Consider the following 27,310-nt stretch of genomic DNA (forward strand, 5'->3'; position numbering starts at 1 on the left):
AAAAAGATTGGTGGCGACTCTCTAAGTCAATGTCTAGCGATAGATCCCCGGATCTAGACGTTATGACAAACGTTTTATCAACATATTGAAAAGTTTTATAATTTTCTGAAAGATCAAGTTTTCAAAAAAAATAATAAAATAATATTTCTTGTCTTTTTGCATAAAATCCTATGAACAAATTGGAGGATAATTTTCAATAGAAAGTCTTGCCAATAGATTAGATGACATTTTTTACTATAAATCCAATTTATAGATATTTAATTCTAGAAGCAAAATTAAATTAATTTGATAATGAAGTCTATTCAAAACATGACAAATAATTTCTTTGAATACCCTTGAGGTAAGAAAATATTCTCAAATTGTTACCAACATAATGAAGTAATTTAAAGAAAATTTTCAATATTAAATTATTTGGTAAATTTTAAATATGTTTTAAGGCTTGAATAACTTGAATTAGATTGATACCATCTTTTGAATGGATACTCTGAGGGTGCTATAATATTTTTTAGACATAACCATGCTCTTGAACCCAAATTTTAGTTTTATGGACAAGAATTTACTATTTAAAGATACCTAAAGTTAATCTTAGGATTTTTCTTTAAATAAAAGAGATTTAGTTAGGTGACCAATCGCACCTTAACAAAAAAAGATTGATGGCAACTTCTAAAGTCTATGTCTAGTGGTAGGTTCACAGATTTATACATTATGACATATCTGATAATAAAATTATTGACACTTTTCTTGAAACTAATGTCAAAATAAAAGCTACTTATGGAAAACTTCTCAATAATGCTACTTTGTATAGACAATTGGTTAGTAGTTTTATAGATTTAATGGTTATAATACCTGATATTAGTTATGTGGTTCAAGTTGTAAGCCAATTTATGACTACACTTCAGACAATTCACTTTGTTGCAATTCTTACAATATTGAGATATTTGCGAGCAATGCTACATAAAAGTTTGCTATTTTTATCAACTTCTAAAGTTGAACTTTATGCTTTCTTTATTTTTGATTGGGCTAGTGATGTTAATGATCTATGTTCTACAACTAGCTATTGTGTTTTTTTTGGGTGATTCCTTGATATCTTGAAAAAGTTAAAAGCAGACAGTTATGGCTTGTTTAAGTGCTAAAATAGAGTATAATGCTTTCTCAGACACTATAATAGAAATTGAAGGATTGTGTCGATTTATGGATTTACGTGTTGACATGATATTTTTTCACTCTTTTTGTGATAGTAAGAGTGCAATTCAAATTGCTTAAAATGATATTTTTCATGAACAGACTAAACATATTGAAATATATTGTTATTTTATCAAACAAGAGATACACAAAAGCACCATCTTGCTATCATATATTTCTTCTAAATTGTAAGTGACAAATCTTTTTTCAAAGTCTTTTTTAAGTTCATATTTTTGTTATTTAGTTTTCAAACTTCAGATGTTTCATTTCAAACCATGTTGAGTTTAAGGAGCTATTAAAATGTATATTATGTTTACTTAACTTATAAGGTTAGGCCTAATTTTTGGATATATCTCATGGGCCTTAAACCCATTTATGTGTGTGTATGTATATATATATATATATATAATAATAACATCAATTTTTCAGTCTTCAAGTCATTATCTTTCATTTAAAAGTTTGAGTTCAGAAATACAAAAGTCATACTTTCATATATAAAATAAAATGCAAATTTTCTTTCACTATTCTTTTTTTTTTTTTACATATTTTTTATTTGGACAACATAAAAATTAATTTGAATTCAAAAAGAGTAAAAGGATATATTAAGCTCTACTAAACAAAAATCATTAATACGGGAACAAAATATTAACTATTTGTTAATATTAATTAAAATTGAAATATTCATTAAAAATTTTTTTACCTTAATTCGAACATATAAAAAATTGACTATTTAAATCCCCATAAAATTGGTATTCCATATTCATTGTTAAAAGGGCCATATTCTTCCACTTTTTAACAAATCTACAATCCTTTTAGAATTGTTAAGGTTTATAAGGTAAAAAATCTTTCTACACACACACACACACTATATATATATATATATATATATATATATGTTTTGATGATGTTTTTAGGTGTTTTAATTGGAAAAAAAGAGGTGAGATTAAAAGAAAGGGTAGCTTAAACCTACAACTAAAGAACACTTGTTAGGGGATGTTGGAGTTGTTGCTCTAAAACACGTTTTGATGCTCATGTCAATATTATATTTGAGAAATGATAAAAAAGATAAGGAACATAGAGATTGTGAGGTGTGTAAGAGAAACTTCAATGAAAGGAAAGCTCAATGGGTGTAATAAGGTCAAGAATTCTTCTTGTCTTTTACCTGGTTTTCCAATTACCTTATATATGAAACTAAGAGGCAGTGATCTGATTGAGATAATTAATAGCTGATTTAATGTTTATGTAAAGCTTGAAAAAGGTCTACGTGGGTAAATATGAGTCACATTTAATGATTTCAGGTAGGTATGGGTTATATTTAATTCTCTCAAGTAAGTTGGATGTCAAGTGGTTAATTCTGAAGTGACTATCTTGATAGGTTGTTAGTGTGACCTTGGGTGAACCTTCCTTTGACATGAGCAAGCCATTTCCTTGGGTGCAGGTGACGTGGTTGTTTAGGTATGCCTTATCTAAGCAAATTTAAGGTATTACTATGTTGACCAAGTTGATTGTTGACCAATTAATTTGACCATAATAAATCTATGGTAGATTTTACTCATATGTAAAGAAATGCATTGAAAATAATGGATTTGGATGTTGAACTTTCTAACCAAAGCAAGTCAACAAAACCAATTAAAATGTTACTTGATTGTGCTTTGGATGCTTAGGTCAAACCTAAACAAGTTTTATCATGATTTTGTCTACAATTTTACTACACCCCTTGCCACTACTACTTCTCAAATGGCTAAGGGGTTTTAAGAACAACTTTGTGATAAATGTCAATTTATATATACCAAGAAAGCTATTAATTCCTAGCCTGATAACATTACACAATTGTAGTGTTAGAAGGGAATATGTTGTATATCTCTTACTATTTGTAATTTTGATGCTTAGTCATCCAATGGAAGTTTTTTTCTATTAAAAAAATTGTAGCAATTAATTCAAACATTTAAGCCTCGTATCAAATAAGATTGCCTCTCACTTAATTTGTTACTTTTTCAAGAAAGACCAAGACCTTCCTTGTATAATGAGCTTATGTGAAAAAGAAAAAACATATTCCTAATCCAAATGGTTATGGAAAAGTAATGAACAATAAACAATATAATTGTAAGCAAGGCATCCAACTTATTATGCCAAAGGTCGAAAGAAAGAAATAAAAATTTATTTTTTTGCTATATAATTTCAATTGAAATCTTTTTTAAGCTTTATTCTCAAATAAAAAGATTTGGTTTATTGGCCAAATTCCTATTTAGTAGTTTCCATTTTTTTGTTAAAAAAATTTTGGTAAGTTGTTATTATTTTTAGGATATTATAAGATTTGGGTAAAATAACCAAATTTGATGTTTATCTATATATATCTTCTAGTATTCTAGAAAGTTTTTTTTAAGAATTCATAAATAAAATTTCTCATGAATTTCCTCATAATATCAAAGCATTTATCCTAAACCATAAAAACCTATCTATTTTTCCTTTCTTTCTATCTCTCTATCTATGCCATAGCCAACAACAAAATAAGCACCACTTCAGAAGTAATGTTTAATCCAAAGAATGTGACCATAAGCTGCACTAGTGTGTCCGAACCCTCTATTTTACCTATCACTGGCCACAAACTCAATGGATAAAACTTCATCCAATGGTCTCAATCAGTGATGCTATTTGTCTATATGAAAAAGGTAAGAAAATTTATCTTATAGGAGTAGTTGCTTCACCAAATAAGGATAACCTGAAGTATCATACCTGAAAGTTGGAAAATAATATGGTATTGTCGTGGTTGATCAATTCTATGACTAATGAGATTGGTGAGAATTTCATATACTACAAAACTATCAAGGAGATTTGAGATGCTGTGAAAATCCTACATGACCTATGGTAAAGAAACTCCTTTATCATGGAATATGTTAGTTCCATTACTCGTTATTAGTAGCAATTAGATATCTTTGAAGAAATAACATGGAAGTGCCCCGATAGTAGCCAACAATACAAGAAACTAGTGAAAAAAGACCAAGTTTATAAGTTTCAACCAGGATTAAACAAGAGCCTTAATTATGTTTACGGGAGAATTCTTAGCATCAAGCCATTACCTAGCATCCAAGAAGTCTTCTTTGAGGTTTGTAGAGAAAAAAGTAGAAGGAAAGTGATGTTAGGGACATCACACAATCCACGGGAGATAAAAAATTCAGCCCTTGCTACACGAGGACCACATTCCTACCAAGGTGGTGATAATCGACAAAAAAAAGGTAATAGACCTTGACGAGTTTTTTTATCTTTTTTGTGCGATTCAGGATATAGTAACTAATTTCATAGATTCCACTATCAAAAAGTAGGACACACATAAGAAAATTGTTGGCAAATCCATAGGAAACCTACCGACTATAAACCATGTTCTACTTTAAATCGAAAAAATCATAAAAATTCTGCCACCACCGAGACAACTTCAACACCTCTTGAATCAAGCCCATTCAATAAAGAGAAGTTGAAACTCCTTCAAAAATTGTTCAGTAATCTCTTTAGAATATTGGGTCAATTATCAACATGGTGTCTATTGAGAAAAAAAAGGTAACCCTTTTAATGCCCTAATTGTGCAATTTGAAAAATCAAGATCTTAGATTGTTGATTCAGACGCATCAGACCACATAACTGGTGATGCATCGGTGTTCTATGAATACAACCCATATTCTAAAAATCTTACAATTTGAATAGCAAATGGGTCACTCTCCCAGGTAGCTGGGACATGTTCAGTCATTATTTCAAAAGATATAATGCTTTACTCTATTCTTTATGTCTTTAATCTGTTTATTGGTAAAATTATGTGAAATCTTAATTGTGTTACTAAATTTTTTTTCAACATGTGTGAATTTCAGGGCTTGGATTTGAAGAAAAAGATGGGTAATGCTAGGATATGTGTTACACTCTATCTTTTCAAAGATAAAGAATCTAAGATACAATTATGGAAAAGCACTTGTTCAATTTCATCTTCTAGTAAAAATAAAGAAAATACAATCATATCATGGTACTATCATTTAGGACATCCAAATTTTTTGTACCTTAAAAAATCATTCTCTAATTTGTTCAATAAAAGTTTCAAGTCTTATCAATGTGAAATTTATTAATTTTTCAAACACACTCGCAATTCAAATCCAAATCAACCATATAAATGAACTCATGATTTTTTTATGATTCATAATGATGTTTAAGGACCATCTGAGGTTAACAATATTACAAGCTTTAGATGGTTCATTAACTTTATTGTTGATCACGCCAGAGTTACATGGTTATTCCTCATGAAAGACAAGTCAGAGGTTAGTTCAATATTTCAAAACTTCAATAAAATAGTGCAAACTCAATTTCAAGAAAAAATTTAGGTACTCATAATAGATAATAGGCAAGAATACTATCACTCAGCCCTTGGATCTTACTTGTTAGATTAAGGAATTGTTCATTAGAGCTAATTTTTTGAAACTCTTCAACAAAATAAAGTTGTCGAGAGAAAAAATAGACACCTGATGAATGTTGCAAGATCTATTATGCTAGCCTATCATGTCCCAAAACATTTTTGAAGAGAGACAATCTTGACAACATCCTTTCTTATCAATAGAATGCCTTCTTGAGTACTAAAATTTCAAACCCCCCATTAAACCCTTATCAAAACCTAACTTTATGTCCAAATCATTTTCTCAATACCAGTCAAAGTGTTCAAATGTATTACCTTCTTTCATATACACCAATTACAACATAGTAAACTAGACCTCTGATTACTCAAATGTGTATTTCTTTGTTACTCACCAAACTAAAAAGGCTATAGATATTATTCACCAACTATCAAAAAATTTTTCACTTTTATGGACATCACATTCTTTGAAAATCAACCATTTTATTCCAAAGCCAATATTCAAGGGAAAAGTTTTAGGAAATATCAACTTTAGAAGATTGAGCCATCATCCGATCCTTTCCTTACTTATCTACCAATTCAAATTCCCATTTCAAATAATCTTTCTTCTTTTTCTGGGTCAACTAGTTATCCTGAGTCTCTAAAATCTCCTGAAACCATGTAAAAGACAAAATCTAAGAAAATGATTGTGTACTCAAAGAGACCAAAATCTCAAAAGGAGATAAAAACTTATGCATCTTCAATACAAAACCAAGATTCTAAACTAAATCTAAAGACTTTTAAAATTCATATAGGTAACACATTTAATGAACCTATCTCTGATGATTTTCCTAGTGATCTTGATCAACCTATTATCGTAAGAAAGTGTCTAAGATCATGTAGTCAACACCCAATCAATAACTTTGTTTCCTATGAAAGGGTTATCTCTTACTGAGCATTGGTGACATCATTAATTAATGTTCATATGCCAAATACCATTTAAGAAGTGCTTGAATAACCAAAATGGAAGGCTACAGTAATGGAAGAAATGCAAGCACTTGAAAAGAATAACACATGAAAATTTATTGATCTTTTTGAAAAAAAAAAGAGCTAAGTGAGATATAAGTAGATTTTTACTATCAAACACAATACAAACAAAAGTGTAAACAAATTCAAAACTTGTCTTATGGCTAAGAGGTTCATTCAATTTTACAAGATTGATTATGAAGAGACATTTGCCTTTGTAACAAAACTAAATTATGTCCATATGTTACTATCATTTGTTGCCAATCTAGATTGGCCTCTTCACCAACTTGACATAAAAAATGCATTTCTAAATGGTGGTCTAGAGGAAAACGTCTACATGAAGATTCTTCTAGGGTTACCTAGAATAACATCAACAAGATGTGTAAGCTTCAATAATCCTTATATGGCTTCAAGCAATCTCTTCACGCCTAGTTTGATCAGTTAACTAAAGTTGTTAAAAAGAATAGGTTCTTACAATGCCAATTCGACCACTCTATGTTTGTCAAACATTCACCAAATAGTAAGATTGCTATTATGATTGTTCATGTTGACAATATTATCCTCACGAGAGATTATGAAGAGGAAATAGTTGGATTAAAAACTCTTCTAGCTAAAAAGTTTGAAATAAAAGACTTGGGATAGCTTCAATGTTTTTTGGGTATAGAAATAGCTTGATCAAGAAATGGTATTTTGGTTTCACAATGAAAATATGTATTTGATCTTCTTAAAAAGATAAGGATATTCGACTGTAAACCAATGGATACCCTAAGGGACCTAAATGTCAAGATGGGAACCAAAAATCAAAGTCTTCTTGCAGATATTAAAGACATGTGAAAAAATTAATTTATTGGCACACACTAGACAAGACATTGGTTTCTTTGTAAGTATGGTAAGCAGATTTATGAACAATTCTACAAAGATACACATGGGAGCAGTATATTGGATCCTTCAATACTTAAACAAAAGTCCCAACGAAAGGTTGCACTTGAGAAAAACACTAAACAGAGATGTCAAGATCTTCTTATACGCAGATTGGGCTGATTTTATGATAGACCATAAGTCAACTACAAAGTGTTTCACATGTGTGGGCAACTTGGTCACCTGAACAAACAAGAAGCAAGTAGTGGTAGCTTGAAAAAATGCTAAAGCTAAATTTAAGGTAATGTTTCATGGGATTTGTGAAGGAATTTGGCTTGAGAGAATGCTATAGGAACTGAAAAGTCAATTGGGAATTCAATGAAGTTGTTTTGTGATAATAAAAAAACTATTAACATTGCCAAGAACCCTATTTATCATGATCGAACGAAATATGTAGAGATTGATCACCATTTCATCAAAGAGAAGATTGAATAAGGTGCAGTCAAACTGGTCTATACTCCAATAGAACATCAAACATCCGACATCCTCACCAAGGCTCTCCATCATGACAATTTTGAGAATTTGAAAACCAAGTTAGGCATCATTGATATCTACCACCCAACTTGAGAACAGTGTGGAAAACCGATTCCTAACCTTTAGGATTAACTGTCATTTATTTAGTATTTCAGGTTTTTTGGTTATTTCCTAAATAAAAGAAATTTGGTTCATTAACTAAATTTCTATTTGGTAGTTTTTATTTTTTTTTTGTTAAAAAGTTTTTGGTGAGTTGTTATTATCTCTAGGATATTATGGGATTTTGGTATAACAACTGTATTTGATATTTAGCTATATATATCCTCTTATATTCTAAATTTTTTTTTTAAGAATTCATAAATAAAAAATCTCATGAATTTCTTCAGCATGAAACACCCTCATTATCAAAATTGAGATTTCAATTTAAAGACCTAAACTTTCGATTCTAAAAGGGTGGGGGCTATATTTAGGATGAAAATATAACCAGAATTATAAGTTGCCTTTCATTGTATAATCTCCTTATATATAAAAAGAAGACAGTATACACTATTTATTGCTTATCAATCATCGTAATATTAAATGACATATGGAGTCAAATGCTGAAAGTATATGGTAGAGAATACCTACTAATAGCATAAAGCAAAGCCGATTACACATCAAATTTATTAGGTTGCACATTCAGCTCATCCTATGATCTCTCTTATTTAGTTAAGAAAATCGAGGAGGAATACTTTGTTCATGTTTGAAGAAATTTTCTGGATCAATCTTCGTCTTCACATATACCAACCTGTCAAAGTTCTTCTTGAAATATTTACGACCCCAAACACTTGCTTGCACATAACTTGTATTGCCTTCATTATTCATTCCGATGTCAAGATCTCTGTAATTAACAAACGCCTCTCGTGGAGATTCCGATACAAAAGAGCTCATGTAACTGTAAAGTTTCCGAATCCAGCTTATATACCTTTGAGAATTCATGTTCTCCTCTTGTTGCCACCCTATGTTGTAATTTATTTTGTACAAGTTGCCGATTCTATGCGGGAAAGGAGTTGCAGTCTCTGAGATTCGATCCATTTTTCCCCCATAAGAAATAAAGTTTATAGTAGCGGATGTTGCTTCTTCCTCCAAAAGTTGGGACCATATCCCCTGCAATGCAATTTCAGGCATTGGTTTCTTCACATAATCAGATTTTGCTTTGAAGGAAGGGCTAAGAAGAGGACTTCCGTAACTCCTGTCAAGTAAAATATCCAAGGTTTGATTTGGAAGTTGGCTCAAGAAGACAACGGATTCAATCCAACTCATTTCAATGCAATCTTCTTTAACTAGTCCGAGTTCAGGGAATCTCTTTTGCATCAATGGAATGAGCTCATTTGTACGACCAAGAAACAAGGAAATAAAGGTAGCTACAACTGTCCTATTCCCATCTTGAGTAGAATTGATCGTTGAAATCAAAACGGCAGAGTATATATCGTCTGGAAGATTGTGTGCAACGTATTGCCAACGATGAAAAAGTTGGGTTGCATTTTGTTCCAAGGTCCTGCTTACTGAGAATACAGTTACAGTTGCTGGGACAGGAACCAACTTTAGTTTCCATGAAAGAACAATTCCGAAGCTTCCACCTCCACCTCCTCGAATGGCCCAAAACAGATCTTCCCCCATTGATTTTCTGTTGAGAACTCTCCCTTTAGCGTCAATAAATTGTGCATCAATTACATTATCTGCCGCAAGACCGAATTTTCGAAACAATAAGCCGTAACCTCCTCCGCTAATGTATCCCCCAATTCCCACAGTGTGGCTAAGAGCACCTGGAAAGGCAAGAGTTCTGCTCTTTTCAGCAATTCTGTAATATAATTCTCCAGTAATTGCACCTGATTGAACCCATGCAACTCTGTTTTCTACATCGACATTGACTGATCGAAAATTAACCAAATCAACGATGACAAATGGAACTTCAGCGACATAGGAAAGACCTTCAAAATCATGACCACCACTTCGAGTTCTAATTTGAAGCCCATGATTTCTTGCACAATGAATTGTTGCTTGAACATGGGAAACATTCAATGGTGTTACAATAACCAAAGGTCTGGGGGTAGTTGGCGTAGAGAATCTAAGATTATGAATCGAAGACTGCAAAATAGATGAATATGATGAATTTCTTTCTGTGTAAATAACTTGAGAAATGGAAGATGAGTTCCCAGGATGAAATGAAGAAAGGCAATGAAGAAAATCTTCCTGGGTGTCAGCTGAAGTTGCCCATGACAACGAGAAGAGAACAACAAAAAAAATTGGCAACATTGAATAGTGAAGAGACTTCATTTTGAAACTGGTTTTGAAACTGATGATTTTGTGAAGAGTTCATCGTTCTCCTTATTTGTAGAGTTATGGGCAATGCTTTGAGCTGCATGTCAACAAAATTGAAGTTTCCCAGCCCGCGCGGTATAAGTTTGATTCTAGAAAGTAGCTGTTAGTAGTCAATATATGTGAATTGTTGGTCTACCTCATTCATTTCCATACGTAATTAATTGGGTTTGAATCACCCAAATTTTGCCTAAGAACATCTCTATTCTCTAATTGGTGATGTCAGGATAATTTCTGTATCCATATATATATATATATATATATATATTTGTTTTGTATAAAATATAAAATTATCATATTAAATATACTATATTTTATTTTGATCAAACAAATATTGTTTTGTCATAATTTTTAATTTTTTATATTATTTTTATATCGCATCTAAAATCGACAGTTGCTCTTGACCGATACTGTCTTCGACTACTAGAGATCCAATGAACCAGTTTCCACAATTGAACAAAATTTAATGACTTACAATTGTCAATAACAACATCAGAGAATGAATAAAATTATTTTATCATTTTCTCTCTTGCTTTCAAAGAAGGCGACTCTTTTATTCTCTGCTGTATGATTGAAAACCTATATGTAAATGGAAAACAATAAATCTTTGAATGATGCAAGTTTTACATACGTTCCAATCTTTTTTTTTTTTTTAATTTCTCCTACATACGTATGCTAAATGTTGACGTTTCATAATATATATAACGTAACAATTATATTCAATATAAAAAATCAATGAATTAATAGATTAACATAAAAATTGGACAAATTTCATTTACAATAAAACTCAAATCTCATACCTAAAGGTTTCAAAAACTCCATTTTAATATCGAAAATGGGTCTTATTGGCTATTTAAAAAAAAAAAACTTATAATGAAAAAATAATACAATTAGTTTTAATTTTTTACATGTCATTCACAAGTGTGGAGGAAATGGAAATTTCTTTAATTAATGGTTCCGTTCCAAAAATCACAATATATAATTAATGATAACAATGATATATTATTAAATTTTTAATTTTAATAACCAAGATTTAATGATTTTTATCAATTTCAAATATCAAAAATAAATAAATATATGGTTAATGATAAATATAACAAGGCAGCTGCTCATATAGTTACTGTTGCAAGCAAAAAAAATTCCGAAGATTTAGGGGTGAATGGTTGCATAATCTGGATCTATTGTGGACACGTAACTGTAAAAGTCCGTTCCATCTCTTGCCAGAGCTGCCGCATTTTTGAAACACCGTTAATATTGATCAAAATCTACTGCCAAAGCCAAAAAAAAAAAAAAAAATTGGCCTAATTAGAAGTGCTTTCAAACACCCAAAATTAAAACTATGTTGTTATCATATTTAATCTGAGAAGAAACAAATTAAGTTGGAAAAAAATTATTAAATCCCTCTCATTGGATATAATATATGATATGATTTTTTTTTTATCAGAAATGATAGTATAAAGGTTAAATGCTTGTTTCTCATTTTAGTATTAAACCGGTTATATATTTGGTTTTTTCTTTTTTTTTTCAAATTAGGATGCAACCTTTTCGGTTGCATATATTTAAGAAATTTTGGTAAATAAAAATTAGTATTTACCATTAATTAGATTAACTATTTTCACATGGGAGTAATTTTATTTGATTTATTTAATAAAATCTTTTAATTTATCAATTTAAATTTTTATTTAATAACTTTTAATAAAAAAATCACGCCAGACCTAAACAATCTTACTTAAGTTTTACCTTGATGTTATTTCCTTTTTCTTTTTTTTTTTTTGAAGTAACTTGATGTTAATTCTTAAATAGATAAACACATGTAGCTTCGTGTATATATATAATGGGTTTATATTTAAAATATTGTTAATGTGTATATTTTATATATTATCAGTAAATAAAATATTATCACTTATTAATGAACAAATATTAATCCTTTAAATAAATATATTAAAATTAATATTTAAAAAAAATTATTTATTTATGAGATGATATTATTTAATTCATTAACAGTATATAAAATTTATAGTCTAATAATATATCAAACATAAATTCATATATAATTGTCTAAATGGCTAAATTACTAAGACAACTGCTTGGAAGTTGGAACGAAAGAAGGTCATAGAAATTTGTTTTTCCCGGAAAAATGGAAGGAAAATTTTCTCTACCGTCCTTGAAAATGAGAACCCTGCCCATCAAAAGTCCTATACATTTGTCTACAGGACTTGATAAAAATTTTCATCCACGTATGCGGTGATGTTTCCCTCATGTAAAAGTTTGAATCAACGGATATAAAAGTCAATACATTCGTAAAATGCGGATTTCCTTTCACTATTCTTTTTTTATTTCTTCTTGATTTTGAGAACATGAAAATTAATTTGAATTCAAAAAGAGTAAATGGATTATATTAACCTCTACTGAACAAAAATGACTAATGCGGGAAAAAAATTTTAATTATTTGTTAATATTAATAAAGAAATTGAACCATTCAATACAAAAAAATTTACCTTAATTGGATCATATAAAAAATTGACTCTTTAAAAATTATAAACTCGTAATTGTAATATATATATATATATATATATATTAATTTGCAATTGAATTTGGCTTAAATACAAGAGAAAAATTAACCATGAACTTAATTAAGTCTCATTTATTTTTATGAATTTAAACCAGGGTTTTGAAGGTTTTGGATTTTAATACGAATTAATTGTTTTTAAGGTAATTTTATATATATTTTTTTAAATCTAAGAAATGGCATGTGTCCATCAAAAGGAGTGACTTTTCTTGAGACGACCAAGAAAATAAAGGTTGAAGACCATGGACTTAATGAAAAGAAAATCCTAAATCAGACTTTCAAGGCGATTTTTGCCTAGTCTTGGGCGAAACATGTACAATTCAACATACGTGATGACAATTTCTGCTATTTCTGCAATCATCATGATTCATCTCACTTTTTTCAATAAAAAAATCTAATTGAATTCTTGACCCCAATTCTTCTCGAAAATGTTTGTATTTGAAAAACCATTTTATGCGGAATTTTATCGACTCAAACCTCCTTCTGTAACTTAAAAAATAATAATAATAATAATAATAATAATAATAATAATAATAATTTCATTAAGGAAGAAGTCATATTCGTTAAAATGCCTTAATGCAGACAAAATGTTTCTTTTCACTTAAAATAAAAAAAATATATTTAAAACAATCCTAATGCATGGTCAATAAAATATCAAAATCCTAAAAATTAAAAATATTATTTTTATAAGAAAAATTAACTAAAATATGTAATGAAATTAAAGATACGTAATGTTTATAATTATTTTTATTAAACTTAATTTTTTACAAACATCATTTTATTGAAATCACGTCAATGATAATTGTAAAGTTTTAATAATTATGATTGAATATGAAAGTTTTTTTTTTTAATTATTATTATCATTATGAGGAAGGATCCATTTAATTTAGTGTAAATGTTAATCTTTAAATCAAATTTATTAAGTATAAGTATTAAAATTTTAATTTCATCTAATAATAAAAAATTATATAACACTTGCACTGCTTAAATCTTTACTCTATCATCGTCATCATCATCAAAACTAAATTTCAGTAAATAAAATTTTTGGTTTTACCGTTGTGTGGATTTGGGAGGAATCTGTTGTTCTGGGCTTTCGTTATGATAATAGGCCATCTAAGCTCTTTGTATTTCGGTTGATTTTGGCATCATTATTTTTTATCACAACTTCGGCCACCTGGTACTAAGAGCCTACATGGCCCATTAAGCCTGAATTTCCAATTTAGCTTCTATATTGAACTAATGGGCTAGATTTTAGCCCGATTAAAGAACCGAGTCTAAACCTAATTAATCAATTGGGTCATTGATTGTCCAATTAACTAGAAGCCTAAACAAAACGAGCCCAAAAATTGAAAAGATAGGAGGATTAATAGCTGATAATTATTTAACCGCAGCTATTACAACTCTAAATTAAATGGAGTATCTATATTAAGTTCAGTAATAATTAAAAAGATAATATCTTGGGCATTTTATTTATTGAAAATTACATGCATTATTTGCTTAAGCAGTGAGCTTGAAATTTTTATTCAAAAAAAAACAATGAAATTATTTTAAGATCTTATGGCATTTGAATACTTTACAAGATTTCACATTTTGTATAAAATTTATTTATGACATTCGAATGTTATGATTTAGTCATTTGAATGCTTTTATTAAGAATTCAATTTTATTATTCTTTAAACATAATAATTCATCTCAAAAGTGACTTAAAGTTTTAAATCATGCCACATTTGAGTGTAAAAGTGTTAAATGGGTTGGGTAGTTTATGATACGACGCGACTGGACACGAAATAATATCAAATACATAAATTATTTTTATTTATTTAAATTTGTATGTATAAAAAAATTAATATGTTTTTTTAAATTATATGATCAAAATCTTTAAACTTATAATATATATAATAATTTATATATGATGACATGTCAAGATAAAATGCATTGTTTTAATCCAAAAACAAAACCTCTACATACAATTTTAATTTATGAAGATAAAAATTATATTTGAGATTTGTAAATTTTTAAAAGAAATTAATAGATTTATTTACGACTGTAATTAACTTAGTATAATAACATTTCATCTAACTCCACAAATCAAGTTAGTTCGAAAAAATCACTCCTAAAATCAAGCAACGGTAAAATATTTAATTTCATTGTTTTGCTTCAAAATAAGTAACTAACAATTTGTTAATTGCTATTAACAAACATATGGTAAAATTATTTAATTTCATTGTTATTAATTAACCAATGACTATTTTTCTCTACATCTATAAATACCTTCTAATTTTTTACAATTTTCATCAACCAAATAATCTTCCATTTTCTCAACATCTTCAAATTTCTATACCATCTACTTTTTTTATCAATCTCTCAAAGTTGCTTAGTTGCTTCTCATTCTATTTGTTTTTTTTCCTTAACTTAGTTTACTTAATTTTCTCAAGTTAAGATATCAAGTATCAAGTGAAAGGCACACCCAACAACAAAATAGGCATTCAAGTAACCCAAAATATCAACTGTCAACACATTTGCGCCATTTTGGTAATAGTATTTTATTTATTTTTATTGTGTCATATTACTTATTTTATTTTGTTGTAGTCATAATTTTATTTTATAATTTAAAATTCTCATTTATTTCTTTTATTCTTACAATATCATCATGGGTAGTTCATCTTAAAATTTTGACTTTGTGCATATTTTATATTTTAATGATACTCTCAAGTCAAAATTTGATAGTTCTACTCTTCCTTCCGAATCACATGATGATATAGCAAAGCATAATGATAAAGATATAATTAATCAAACTGATGTTAGAGAAAATCGTTGTAAGAAAAGAACGAATGATGTATGGAATTTATTTAAAATAGAAGAGGTTGAAGCTAAAGGGAATAAAGCTATGTGTAAAAAATGTAAAAAAGATTTTAGTCATAAATCAATGAGACTGTTCATTTAAGAATGCATAAAGAAAAACATGAGGCTGCATCTATTGCTTCTAATGATCCCACACAAACTACAATTTGTCAGCATCCTAATGGGCCTTTAGCTATATTTCATTTTTTACAAGATAATTAGTATAATCAATTAGCTAAATTTATAGTAGCTAAATTTATAGTGTGGTTTAAGCAACCACTTGTTTTTACAGATGATGAATGTTTTAATGATTTGATTAGAAATGGTGTACTACCTAATTATAAAATAGTTTCAAAAATATTGCTAGATCAAATGCTTTTAAAATTTTTTTTCTTATAAAAAAAATTTAATATCTAGTTTATAAAAAATTTCTACTAAAATTTCGCTTATTTCTAATATATGAATCAGTTGGCAAAACCTAGATTATATGTGTATTACTGGCTATTGGGTAGATGATGATTGGAATATACAAAAATGAGTTTTGAGTTTTAAACACATTTAACATAGACATACTAGATCGATGATTGCTAATGCAATTTTGAAGTTGTCAAAGTATATCATATTGAAGACAAAATTTTTTCGATTTCATTTGATAACACTAGTAACAATAATGCAGCAATTGAACTTTTAAGATTTACTTTAAAATCGATTTTAAATGGTAAACTATTTCACATTGGATGTGCATGTCATATTTTAAATTTATGTGTTCAAAAAGGTTTAAATCATATTCATGATCATATTTAAAAAATTCGAGGTTGTATTCAACTTTTGCATTCTAGTGCCAGTTTTCAAGAATTTAAAAAATTGTGTTTGACACATAAGAAGAAAGTTAGAAAAAGTGAAATTGGATTTTCCACATAGGTGGAAGTCTACTTATGAAATGTTGCACATTGCAATAGAATATAAAGATATTCTTACAATGTTTTACAATGAAAGGATGCCTAAATTAAGTCATATAACCTATACCGAATGGGATCTATGTAAATTTTTAGAAACGTTTTATGAAGCTACTCATACTTTTTCAAGTGTTTACTATCCAACTTCATGCCTTTTTAGACTTTAGGAAATTAGTACTCAACTTATTTGTGTTGGTATGGAATTTAAATTACAAAAATATTGGTAAAATCTCCCGCTTGTAAGTTATTTGGCTGCAATCATGGATCCTAGAATAAAATTAGCTCGTGGAGAATTATTTATAGACTCATATTATTAAAATATGAGAATTATTTATAGACTCATATTATTAAAATATGCAAAATTTCATTGACATTATAGTGTTAAAACATCCATTCATGAAACTTTGTGTTCTATGTATACATTATATGATTCCTTATATGGTAGTGGTAGAAAACAAATTCAAAATCAACCTTCCATTAGTAATAAAAACACAATAGCTTTTTCATGAAATTTTCTAGAATAAAATCTACCAAATCAATGCAGTAGTAATATTTTTACTCTTACTTCTGATATTAGTTTTTATTCTGAACTCTAATTCTATTTGCAAAATAAAGTTTTATCACTTAGACGATGAATTGAAGACTTTTGATATTTTGGTTTGGTGGAAAAACAACCAAAATACATGGCCAGTACTTTCAGTCATGTCATGTGATTTACTAAGCCCACCCATGTCCACGGTTGCCTCAAAATCCTGTTTTAGCGTAGGTGGTAGAGCTAGTGATGAAAGAAGGACAAAAATGAGAGCAAATACTATTTAAATGTGCATATTACTTAAGGATCGGGTAAATAGAGATGCTCAAACATAAGGTAAAATATATTATATAAATGAATCATTAGATGATAAGAATGAAAAATAGAATAATAATATTATATTTTATATTTTTTGTTTTGTGTTTTGTGTTTTATTTTTAAATATTAAAATTATAATTTTAATATTTTTATTTAATGAATTTTATTATTTATCTCTGTAGGTATTTTGTTAAACCACATAAATTATGTGTTTATTTTATTTTATTTTATATTTATTTATTTTTATATGTTATTTTTAATAATAATAAATAATTTTTTTTAAAAATTAATTAAAATCTTAAAAAAAATATTAATAGGTTGTGCTTGGCCCAAATTGACACGAAAAATAGTGTCTTACCTAGCACAACACGACAAATGAAGATTATAAATCATGTGTCGTGTTGGGTCATACCATTAATTTTCATGAATCTTATCAATACGATAAGTTAAAAATTAATATTGAAATAGCACAGTCAATTAACTTATGGGCTAATATTTGAATGGCTATGCCTGCCCAACACGTCCCATTTACCTTTAAATTTGACAATCTTGATTGCAGCTTTAATCAAAATCTCTTAACCGAAAATAAGAGATAATCTCTTAGCTGACTCGGTAGAGACTATAGACTTTTCTTGCGGTAACCCAGTAGATCCCCTGCCTCGGCAGGAAGCTAGCTTGCCTTACGCAGACGTCGTTCGTGTTGAAGTTAAGCCAATTTGAATCTATTGTGGACTTCTTTAAAATCTATTATTTTCCTGAGCTCTGCCGCACTATTATTATAATTAAACCCAAGATAATTGTTTAATTGAGAAATTCAAATCTTCTGGATAAGGCAAAGGAAAGAATTTTCTGAGTCAAATTCTTATACGCCAAGGGTTGAAATTTTAACAACCTCAATTATTAAAAAAAAGAAAAAGAAGATATTTGAATAGAAAATATGAATAAAATGTTTCAAAATTAATTGTCTAAATTACGTCAGAGTTGAGTTCGATGATTCCACGAAAGGGATCGAACGAAAAGTGTTGTTTTCTTTTCAAATAAGCCAAAGGACAAATTTTTCAATAAGACTAAGCCAAAGTCCCCCATATAAGAACACGAGGATCACAGTGGAAAAAGGTTGGAAAGAGACAAATAACAGCCCTTTGAAGTCAAATTACGATTGGAAGCCAATGTCATAGCTCTGATTTTTCATGCAAAAGACAAAGAAGGCTGTTGAAAAGATGAAATTTGGCATATTCAGGCGAAAGCTCGAAATTTAAAATTCATTGGATAATGTGAAAACATTTTTATACAACCTTATTAATTTCGATTCGATTTATACGTTTTAATTACATTAAATATGGTATATCTATAGGTTATTTTTTATATCATATTTAATATGGGATAGTATTTATTCTTTTCGTTAATTTTGATTAATTTTAGTAAATTTTAATTTAGAATTTCAATAGACTAACTTATATTGTTCTAATTTATTTTGTTTAATACGTAAATGTATATATAAAAATATGTGTCTTAATTTTTAATTTATCATTTATTATTTAAATTTAACAAAAATAAAATTAATTAATAAAATCTCATTAAAAATTAATTTTTTTATTTTTTATTATAATTTTTTATATTTTACTTTTTTAAACCAAAATTTTAAATATTTCATTTAAAAAAAAAAGCAATTATGTTCTTTTTCTAAAATTTTAACAATTATGAAACTAATGTTAATTTTTTTTATCTTAATATTTATATAAAAAAATACTTTATCAGATTAAATATTTGAAAATATTATGATAGATTAATGATATTATTTTTTATACTCTTAAACTTATTTATTTGATTTTTAAAGATATTATACATTTATTTGGCATATTATTAGTAGTAGTATTATATATATAAATTTATGTATATTTATAAATATATTTATATTATATAAAAAATTTTAAAATAATATATCAAAATAATTGATATCAGTATATACAATTTTTAAAAAATAATCAAAACATTATTTATTATGATATTAACAACTTTATTTTTACTCTGTCGGAATTGCATTGTTTTATGATTAAAATTTTTAATTATAAAAAATAATATCTCGAGAATCACATTGTCAAATAAATCTTAATAAAAGTCTTAATGAAAAAAAAAATTTATGTGACTTTTCGACTCTAACCTCTCTCCCTTCTGTCCTATTGAAATAATATATATATATATAATAACGTCCCGTGTCAGGTCGGACTTCATTACATTAATTACTGACATCAAATTTTGTTGAAAATGTCTATATTTTGGAAAACCGTATCAATAGTGACATACTTTGTTGCATGGAAAAGGCTAGATTTGACTAAAACCTCTGGATAATTTTTTTAAAGTTTTTTCTAGAAGTTTTTATGTATTTTTTCTAACAAATTTAAAACAAATTCTTATTGGATGCCCCCATGATACAGTAACAGTGTTAGAGAAATTAAAAAATGTATATATATATATAATTCAATGTTAAATACAAAATATTGAATAATAAAAAATAGATAAAAGTAAGTAATATTAGAAATTTAAATATAAAAGATTATTTACGTTCAAATTTTAAGATATAATCTATATATTTAAAATGATGGTTTAAGAAAATACTAATGATCTTGATTCACATAAAAAATAAAAAAAATATGGATTCCAACTTAAAACTTGGTATAATACTTTATCAATTAACTTCTAAGCATTCAATATTAGCAATTTAGCTTAAACTTCTATTAACAAGATTTTTAAAATAAAAAATATGTAATTTTATGTTTTTCAGTTAATATAACTTTTAGTTTTCAAATCAAATTAAATTTTAATAATTTTAAATAAAAAATTAAATGGAGTATTGCTGTTTGAAAAAAAGTTGAAAAGTGTGGACAATTTTGATTAATTTGTGGAAATCCTACTGCTTAGAACTTGAATTTATTAATTTATTTTTAATATACAGAAATCAATCTGATTATCTGAAGTCAATCATATCTACAGTTTTAATTTGATTGAATCGTGGAATATTAAAGTCTGACTTTCAATTAGATATCCTTTTCCCAACTTGGAAATATGTAATTTAACAATTATAGCAGCCAAAGCAGACTGTTGCCTACTACAGGAACTAAAGATAAAGAGAGGAAAATTTTTTTTGGCAAAAAAATTTTTTAATAGATTTTTTTTTGGTTATTTTTATCATAAATAACAAATGTTTCTAACTTCAATATTAATTTGAATATCGAAATAAATTGATTATCATAATTTTGTGGGATTAAGTTGAAAATTTTCACTACACTATGACTCAATATAAAATTTTTCACTATAATTCAATTTTATTTAATTTTATCAGCATATTTTGATTTTTTTTATTTTTTTAAATGAAATTAGCATATTTAAGGGAATATTTAATGCAAATGACAAATTTTGCTACCATAATTTCAATTTCATTGATTTTGGGACAAAAAATAATGAAATTGAAATATTTTACAAAATTATTTTTAATACAAATAATAAATTTTCATCAATTCTGTCACATTATGTAAAAAATTCAGCAAAATTAAAATTACAGTTACAAAATTTAACGAAATTGAATTACAATTAAAAAATATAATATTGACCCATAATAAAGAAACAAATTTATTGTAATTAAAATAAGTTTTTAATATTTTATAGTATGAAATTAAAACTATAAATTTTTATTTTATTGTAATTTGAAGCTTAAAATTACGAAATATTTCATATTTCGTTGAGATTTTTTGGTTGGCTGATGTAATTTATATAAAATATTTAATATAATTTATTTAGATAAATTGAATGACAAATATATATGAACTTGAAGTAATGCTATTTTAGTAATTCTAACAATTGAATTTGATCATCTATTTTTCAAAATTCTTAGGTATAAGTCATAGATTTTGGAGTTCAATATTAATAAAAATTTTTAATCCAAAAGATGATAGTGGTAAACTAGTAATGTTGAAAAAACAAAATTCCAGCTAATGAAAACAAAATTTAAAATAAAAAAACAAATACTTCTCAAATAAATTACACAACCTACATATAACAAAGAATGCATACCCGATTAAATAAATTATGTATTCAACCATGTTTGCATCCCGTTAGAAAATTGTTAATGTCTTAAACCATGAATTATATGTTGATAAGTTGTCTACCCTAAAAGATGATAAAACTTTACTATAAATCTAATCTAACTTAAGAAAAATATTTCGATACAACAGCACCATGAATCCTTAGTTAGACATACGTAAAAATTATTTATTTGAACTCTTTCATGATTTAATGGAATAAATATTCTAGTTTTTTATATAGCTAAATTCAAATTTTATTAAGAACAATTTACTTTAATGATAAGTTCTTAACCAATAAAGAAAATACATAAAAATTAATCAATATTTAATTTAAAAAGAAAATTAGCAACTAAGTAAAGTTTATTTTAATAATTAAGGAACTTCAATATTGATAAATAAATAAATTTGCCAATATTTTAATTTAATAAAAAATCATTAATTAAGGATAAAATATCAAATGGTGGGAAAAAAAAGGATGAAATATCAAATGATATATATTTCTTTCAATATTTGTACTTTTGATTTTTTTTTAATATATATAGTAAGTATTAAGTATAGATAATTGGTATTTCAATTTAGAGATCTCAACTTTCCATCCTGAAGAGGTGGGGGTTTATATTTAAGATGAAAATATAACGAGTATTATGAGATGCCTTCCATTGTATAATCCCCTTAGATATAAAAAGAAAATTGTATACAGTATTTATTGCTTATCATAATATTGAATGACATATGGCGGCAAATGCTGACACTACGTTCTTGACAAAACCTACTATAAGAACAAAGCAAAGCAAATTGCAGACATCAAATTTATTCTAGGTTACACATTCAACTCATAATATGATCTTTCTTCTTTATTCAAGGAAAAAAAGGGGGGATACTTTGTTCATGCTTGAAGAAATTCTCTGGATCAATCATTGTCTTAACACGTACCAACCTGTCAAAGTTCTTCTTGAAATATTTACGACCCCAAACACTTGCTTGCGCATAACTTGTATTGCCCTCAATATTGTTCATTCCGATGTCAAGATCTCTGTAATTAATATACGCTGTTCTTGGAGATTTTGAAACATAGGAACTCATGTAACTGTATAGTTTCCGAATCCAGCTTATATACGTTTGAGAATTTATGTTGTCCTCTTCTCGCCATCGTATGTTGTAACTTATTTTGTACAAGTTACCGATTCTATGCGGGAATGGAATTGCAGTCGATGGGATTTGATCCATTTTACCTCCGTAAGCAACAAAGTTTAAGGTAGCGGATGTTGCTTCTTCCTCAAGAAGTTGGTTCCATATACCCTGGAATGCAATTTCAGGAAACGGTTTCTTCACATAATCAGATTTTGATTTGAAGGAAGGAGTAGCAACAAGAAAAGAAACTCTATAACTCCTGTCAAGTAAAATATTGGTTCGATTTGGAAGGAGGCCCAAGAAGATGATAGATTCGACAAAACTCATTTCAATGCAATCTTCTTTAACCAGTCCGAGTTCAGGGAATCTTTTTTGCATCAATGGAATGAGCTCATTTGTTTGACCAAGAAACAAGGAGCTAAAGGTAGCTACAACCGTCCTTTTCCCATCTTGACTAGAGTTCATCGTTGCGATCGTAATGGAGGGGTATATATCATCTGGAAGTTTGTGTGCAACATATTGCCAACGATGAAGAAGTTTGGTTGCATTTTGTTCCAAGGTCCTGCTTATGGAGAATGCAGTCACAGTTGCTGGAACAGTAACCAACTTTATTTTCCATGAAAGGACAATTCCAAAGCTTCCCCCTCCGCCTCCTCGAATGGCCCAAAACAGATCTTCCCCCATTGATTTTCTGTCAAGAACTCTCCCTTTAACATCAATAAATTGTGCATCAATTATATTATCAGCTGCAAGACCGTATTTTCGAAACAATAAGCCGTAACCTCCTCCGCTAATGAATCCCCCAAACCCCACAGAGTGGCCAAGAGCACCTGGAAAGGCAAGAGTTCTGCTCTTTTCAGCAAGTTTATAATATAATTCTCCCATAATTGCACCTGATTGAACCCATGCCACTTTATTTTCTACATCAACATCGATTGATCGAAAATTAAACAAATCAACGATGACAAATGGAACTTCAGAGACATAGGAAAGACCTTCAAAATCATGACCACCACTTCGAGTTCTAGTTTGGAGCCCATGTTTCTTTGAACAATGGATTGTTGCTTGAACATGGGAGATATTCAGTGGTGTTACAATAACCAAAGGCTTGAGGGTAGTTGGCGTAAGAAATCTAGAATTATGAATTAAAGACTCCAAAACAGATGAATATGATGAATTGGTTTGGGTGTATATAACTTTAGAAATGGAAGATGAGTCCTCAGGATGAAGTGAAGAAAGGCAATGAAGGAAATCCTCATGGGTGTTAGCTGAAGACGTTGCCCATGACAATGAGAAGAGAGCAACAAAAAGAAATGGAAACATTGAATATTGAAGAGATTTCATCTTTGAAATGATGATTTTGTGAAGGCTTCATCGGGAGCAGACCTTATTTATTTATAGGGTTATGGAACTGATTTGACCCGCCATGTGAATAAAATTTGCGCGCGCCGTAGATGTATGACTCTAAAAGCTAGCTATTTGCAGTCAAAATCATTCATTCCCTGACAAAATTAATTAGGTTTGAATCGTTAAAAAATTTTTAGATCTATCAATTGGGTACATGTGATGAATTTATTTTATATTAAATATGTGTAAAATATAAAATTATTATATTATAATTTATATTGATAAATTAAAATAAAATATATATTTTATTTTTATTAAATTTATATATAATTTTTATTAATTTTAAATTATTATATATTATTTTTATATCCTGTCAAATATTTTTATTTTTCAATAAAAAAATTTATAATCTGGATTAAACTAGGTATTCTCTCTAACTAGTTGCTCTTGACCGGTATCGAAAACCAATAGAGATCCCATGAACCAGTTTTCAGAATAGAAAAGATTCTAATGACTTTCATATCTTTCATTATCATTTTTTGCCGTCATAGATAAAGAAAATTATTTTATGATTATTTTCTTATACTTCCAAATAAAACGCCATTTTCACTGTCTGCTGACTTCTGTTATGATTGAAAAAGTCTATATATGAAAAAAAAAAAAAAAAAAAAAAAAACCCAATCGTTGGATGATGGTAGGCAATCTTGATTTTATTTTCCTCTCCTGCATATGTATGCAAAATGTTGACATGTCTTGATTTTTTTGTATCTCTTGCATTAGTAAGCTGAATGTGTTGAAATATCACAACACTTTCGGGTTTTGCGAGAAAGAAAAGTGAGAGGGTAATTATTTCTAAGATCTTTTAAAATTTAAAATGAATATGCTTTTAAGTTAGTTATACGTTAAAAAGAAAATTAAAAAATAATATTATAAATTTAAGATTAAAAGATAAAATAATTATTATGAAGGAAATAAACGTTGGATAAATTTTATTTTATTAATTTAATTTGTAGGGATATTAATTTTTATGTATCCTTATTTTTATTTTTGTAATATTAATTTTTAAATAAATAAATTTTTTTATTTTTTTAAGAAAAATTTTATTATATTGTAATTAAACTTACTCATAAATTAAGTTGTAAATCATATCTATAAGTAAGACTCAACTCGAATCAAGTTTTTAGATATGATTTTTAAGGCCTAAACTTGACCCAATCAAATTATTATTTTATTAATTAAAATTTTTTAATTTTAATTTTAAAATATATTTAAAAATATAAAAATATTAATATAAAATATTTTTTAATATTTTAATTTTAATAATAAAATAGGCCTATTCAAGTTTATAATGGACAAGTCAAGTTGACCTTGAGCAAGACTTTGTAAGTGTTATCCAAGCTTGGTTCAGTTTATAAAAATCTTTAGTTGCAATCTAAATAATTAAATTTTTTATTTTTTATTTATAATATTTCATTGAAAATTTTATATTAATATTTTATAAGTAAAAAAACTTGGTTTCTAAAAAAATATTTTATGATGATAAAATTTTATAAAATAAACGACAAATACACGTGATAGTATATAGTCAAATTGTATGTTTTAAACAAATAACAAATAAATTTGAAGAAAAATAGGTAATTTTCATTATCAAGATATAGATTTCCTTTTTCTATCTTAAAACTAAACCAAAAAAAAAAAAATTCTTAAGAAAATTAAGGATAAAAGAGTAATTTTACTTTTATATAATTATAAAAAATTACTATTATTTTCTTCTTAGTAAATGTCTATTACTATAACTACAACAAACAAAAAGTTTTATCATTATCATATTTTGTAATTTTATCTTTCAAATTGTTTTAATTTTAATGACTGCATTAATGGTTTTGTCAACAAAAGGACAATTTTGCTATGATAATAAAAATTCAGAGATTAATAAAACAACAATAATAATAAATTAAGTCTTATATCTCATAATTTTGAGATTAATTATATGAAAAGTAAAAAAAAAAAATTATACTAGATCGTTATTTTGAATCTTCTTATATCACTCATTTTTATTAATAATAACATTTTCATTTACTTCTGTAATTTTCTTATAATTTTTTATTATTTATATCCACATTTTTTATAATCTACTTTTAAAAATTTTGATCTCTCTTAAATATAAAAATTAATATATTACTTTTTAAAGTTGAAAGACTAAAATAATGTTCACCTCAAAAACTTTTAAAGATCGTGAAAGTAATTTACTCACGGGAGAAGCCGTATAGGAGGAGGAATATTTGCAAAAAAAAAAAAAAAAGGGTAAAAGGTGGAATATTATTTGTTTTAACGTTCTTTGGTTGAAATAAAAAAAAAAAAAAAAGATATATATTAAATTTATTTAATTAAATGTTGGTTCATTTATTGATTGGTTTGTTTATTTGATTAATGTATTTTTTTACATGTAATATTTGAACACAACAAAGTTTTTTTTTTTTTTTTTGTAATTCCAGCAGGATAATTATATTTAGCGTAAAAATCAACGAATTAAATTAAATAAATTAACATAAAGTTAGACGTAATCCACGTGTCATAGAACTTGAATTTGATACCTACCAATCTCAAAACCTCCTCCATAGAGACTAGGCCACACAGGCGATTTTTGAAAAAATTATAATGAAAAAAAATAATACAATTATTTTTCATTTTTCCCCTTAAAGAAGAGCTTTCCATCAGTTCAGTCTTAAAAATTCAAAAACTAAACTAAATGATTTTTCTTAGAATAGCCGATTGAATTAAAATGATTAACCAAAAATAACTGAATTTGACTTAGGTCAGCTGGTTTGGTTGCTTTGATCGGTTTTGGCTAAAAAAAAAATTATTTATATTGTTATATAAAGACTATGTTATATTTATATTATATAAAATAAATTATAAGTATATTATTATATATAATTTTAAATTATTATATAAATTATATTGTATTTATAATATATAATATATTTAAAAGTAAATTAATTGTCAATTAGTTAATTCTATTCGATTATCACTTTTAAAATTTAATAACCAACCAAATTAATTGAATAAATTGTTTTTTTCTAATTGGTTAATATCAAAATTGAACAAACCAAATTTGATCTATTAGATATCGAATTTAATGGACTGGTGCTACCTCCTATCTCCATCTATACATATTTGGGTACTATTTAACATGATATTTGATTGCAATGTTCC

General features: G+C 27.2%; 1 protein-coding gene and 1 pseudogene across 1 annotated transcript; both read right to left on the bottom strand.

Annotated features, from left to right (window-relative positions):
* Positions 1-8,513: 8,513 nt before the first annotated feature.
* On the bottom strand, positions 8,514-10,334 carry LOC111307269 (tetrahydroberberine oxidase pseudogene; annotated as a pseudogene).
* Positions 10,335-22,295: 11,961 nt separating this feature from the next.
* LOC111307271 (tetrahydroberberine oxidase-like) lies at positions 22,296-24,141 on the bottom strand. Its single transcript, XM_022905291.2, has one exon. It carries the CDS (start codon positions 24,089-24,091, stop codon positions 22,475-22,477), a length of 1,617 nt encoding a protein of 538 aa, XP_022761026.2. The 5' UTR covers positions 24,092-24,141; the 3' UTR covers positions 22,296-22,474.
* Positions 24,142-27,310: the final 3,169 nt, after the last annotated feature.

This window comes from Durio zibethinus, chromosome 22 (assembly GCF_047325235.1).
Source record: "Durio zibethinus cultivar Kanyao isolate XHJ-2024 chromosome 22, ASM4732523v1, whole genome shotgun sequence".
Taxonomy (NCBI): Eukaryota; Viridiplantae; Streptophyta; class Magnoliopsida; order Malvales; family Malvaceae; genus Durio; species Durio zibethinus.

Bases quoted from the DNA above. Each gene is read 5' to 3' on its own strand.
- LOC111307271 (XM_022905291.2), bottom strand. From the start codon at position 24,091: ATGAAATCTCTTCAATATTCAATGTTTCCATTTCTTTTTGTTGCTCTC.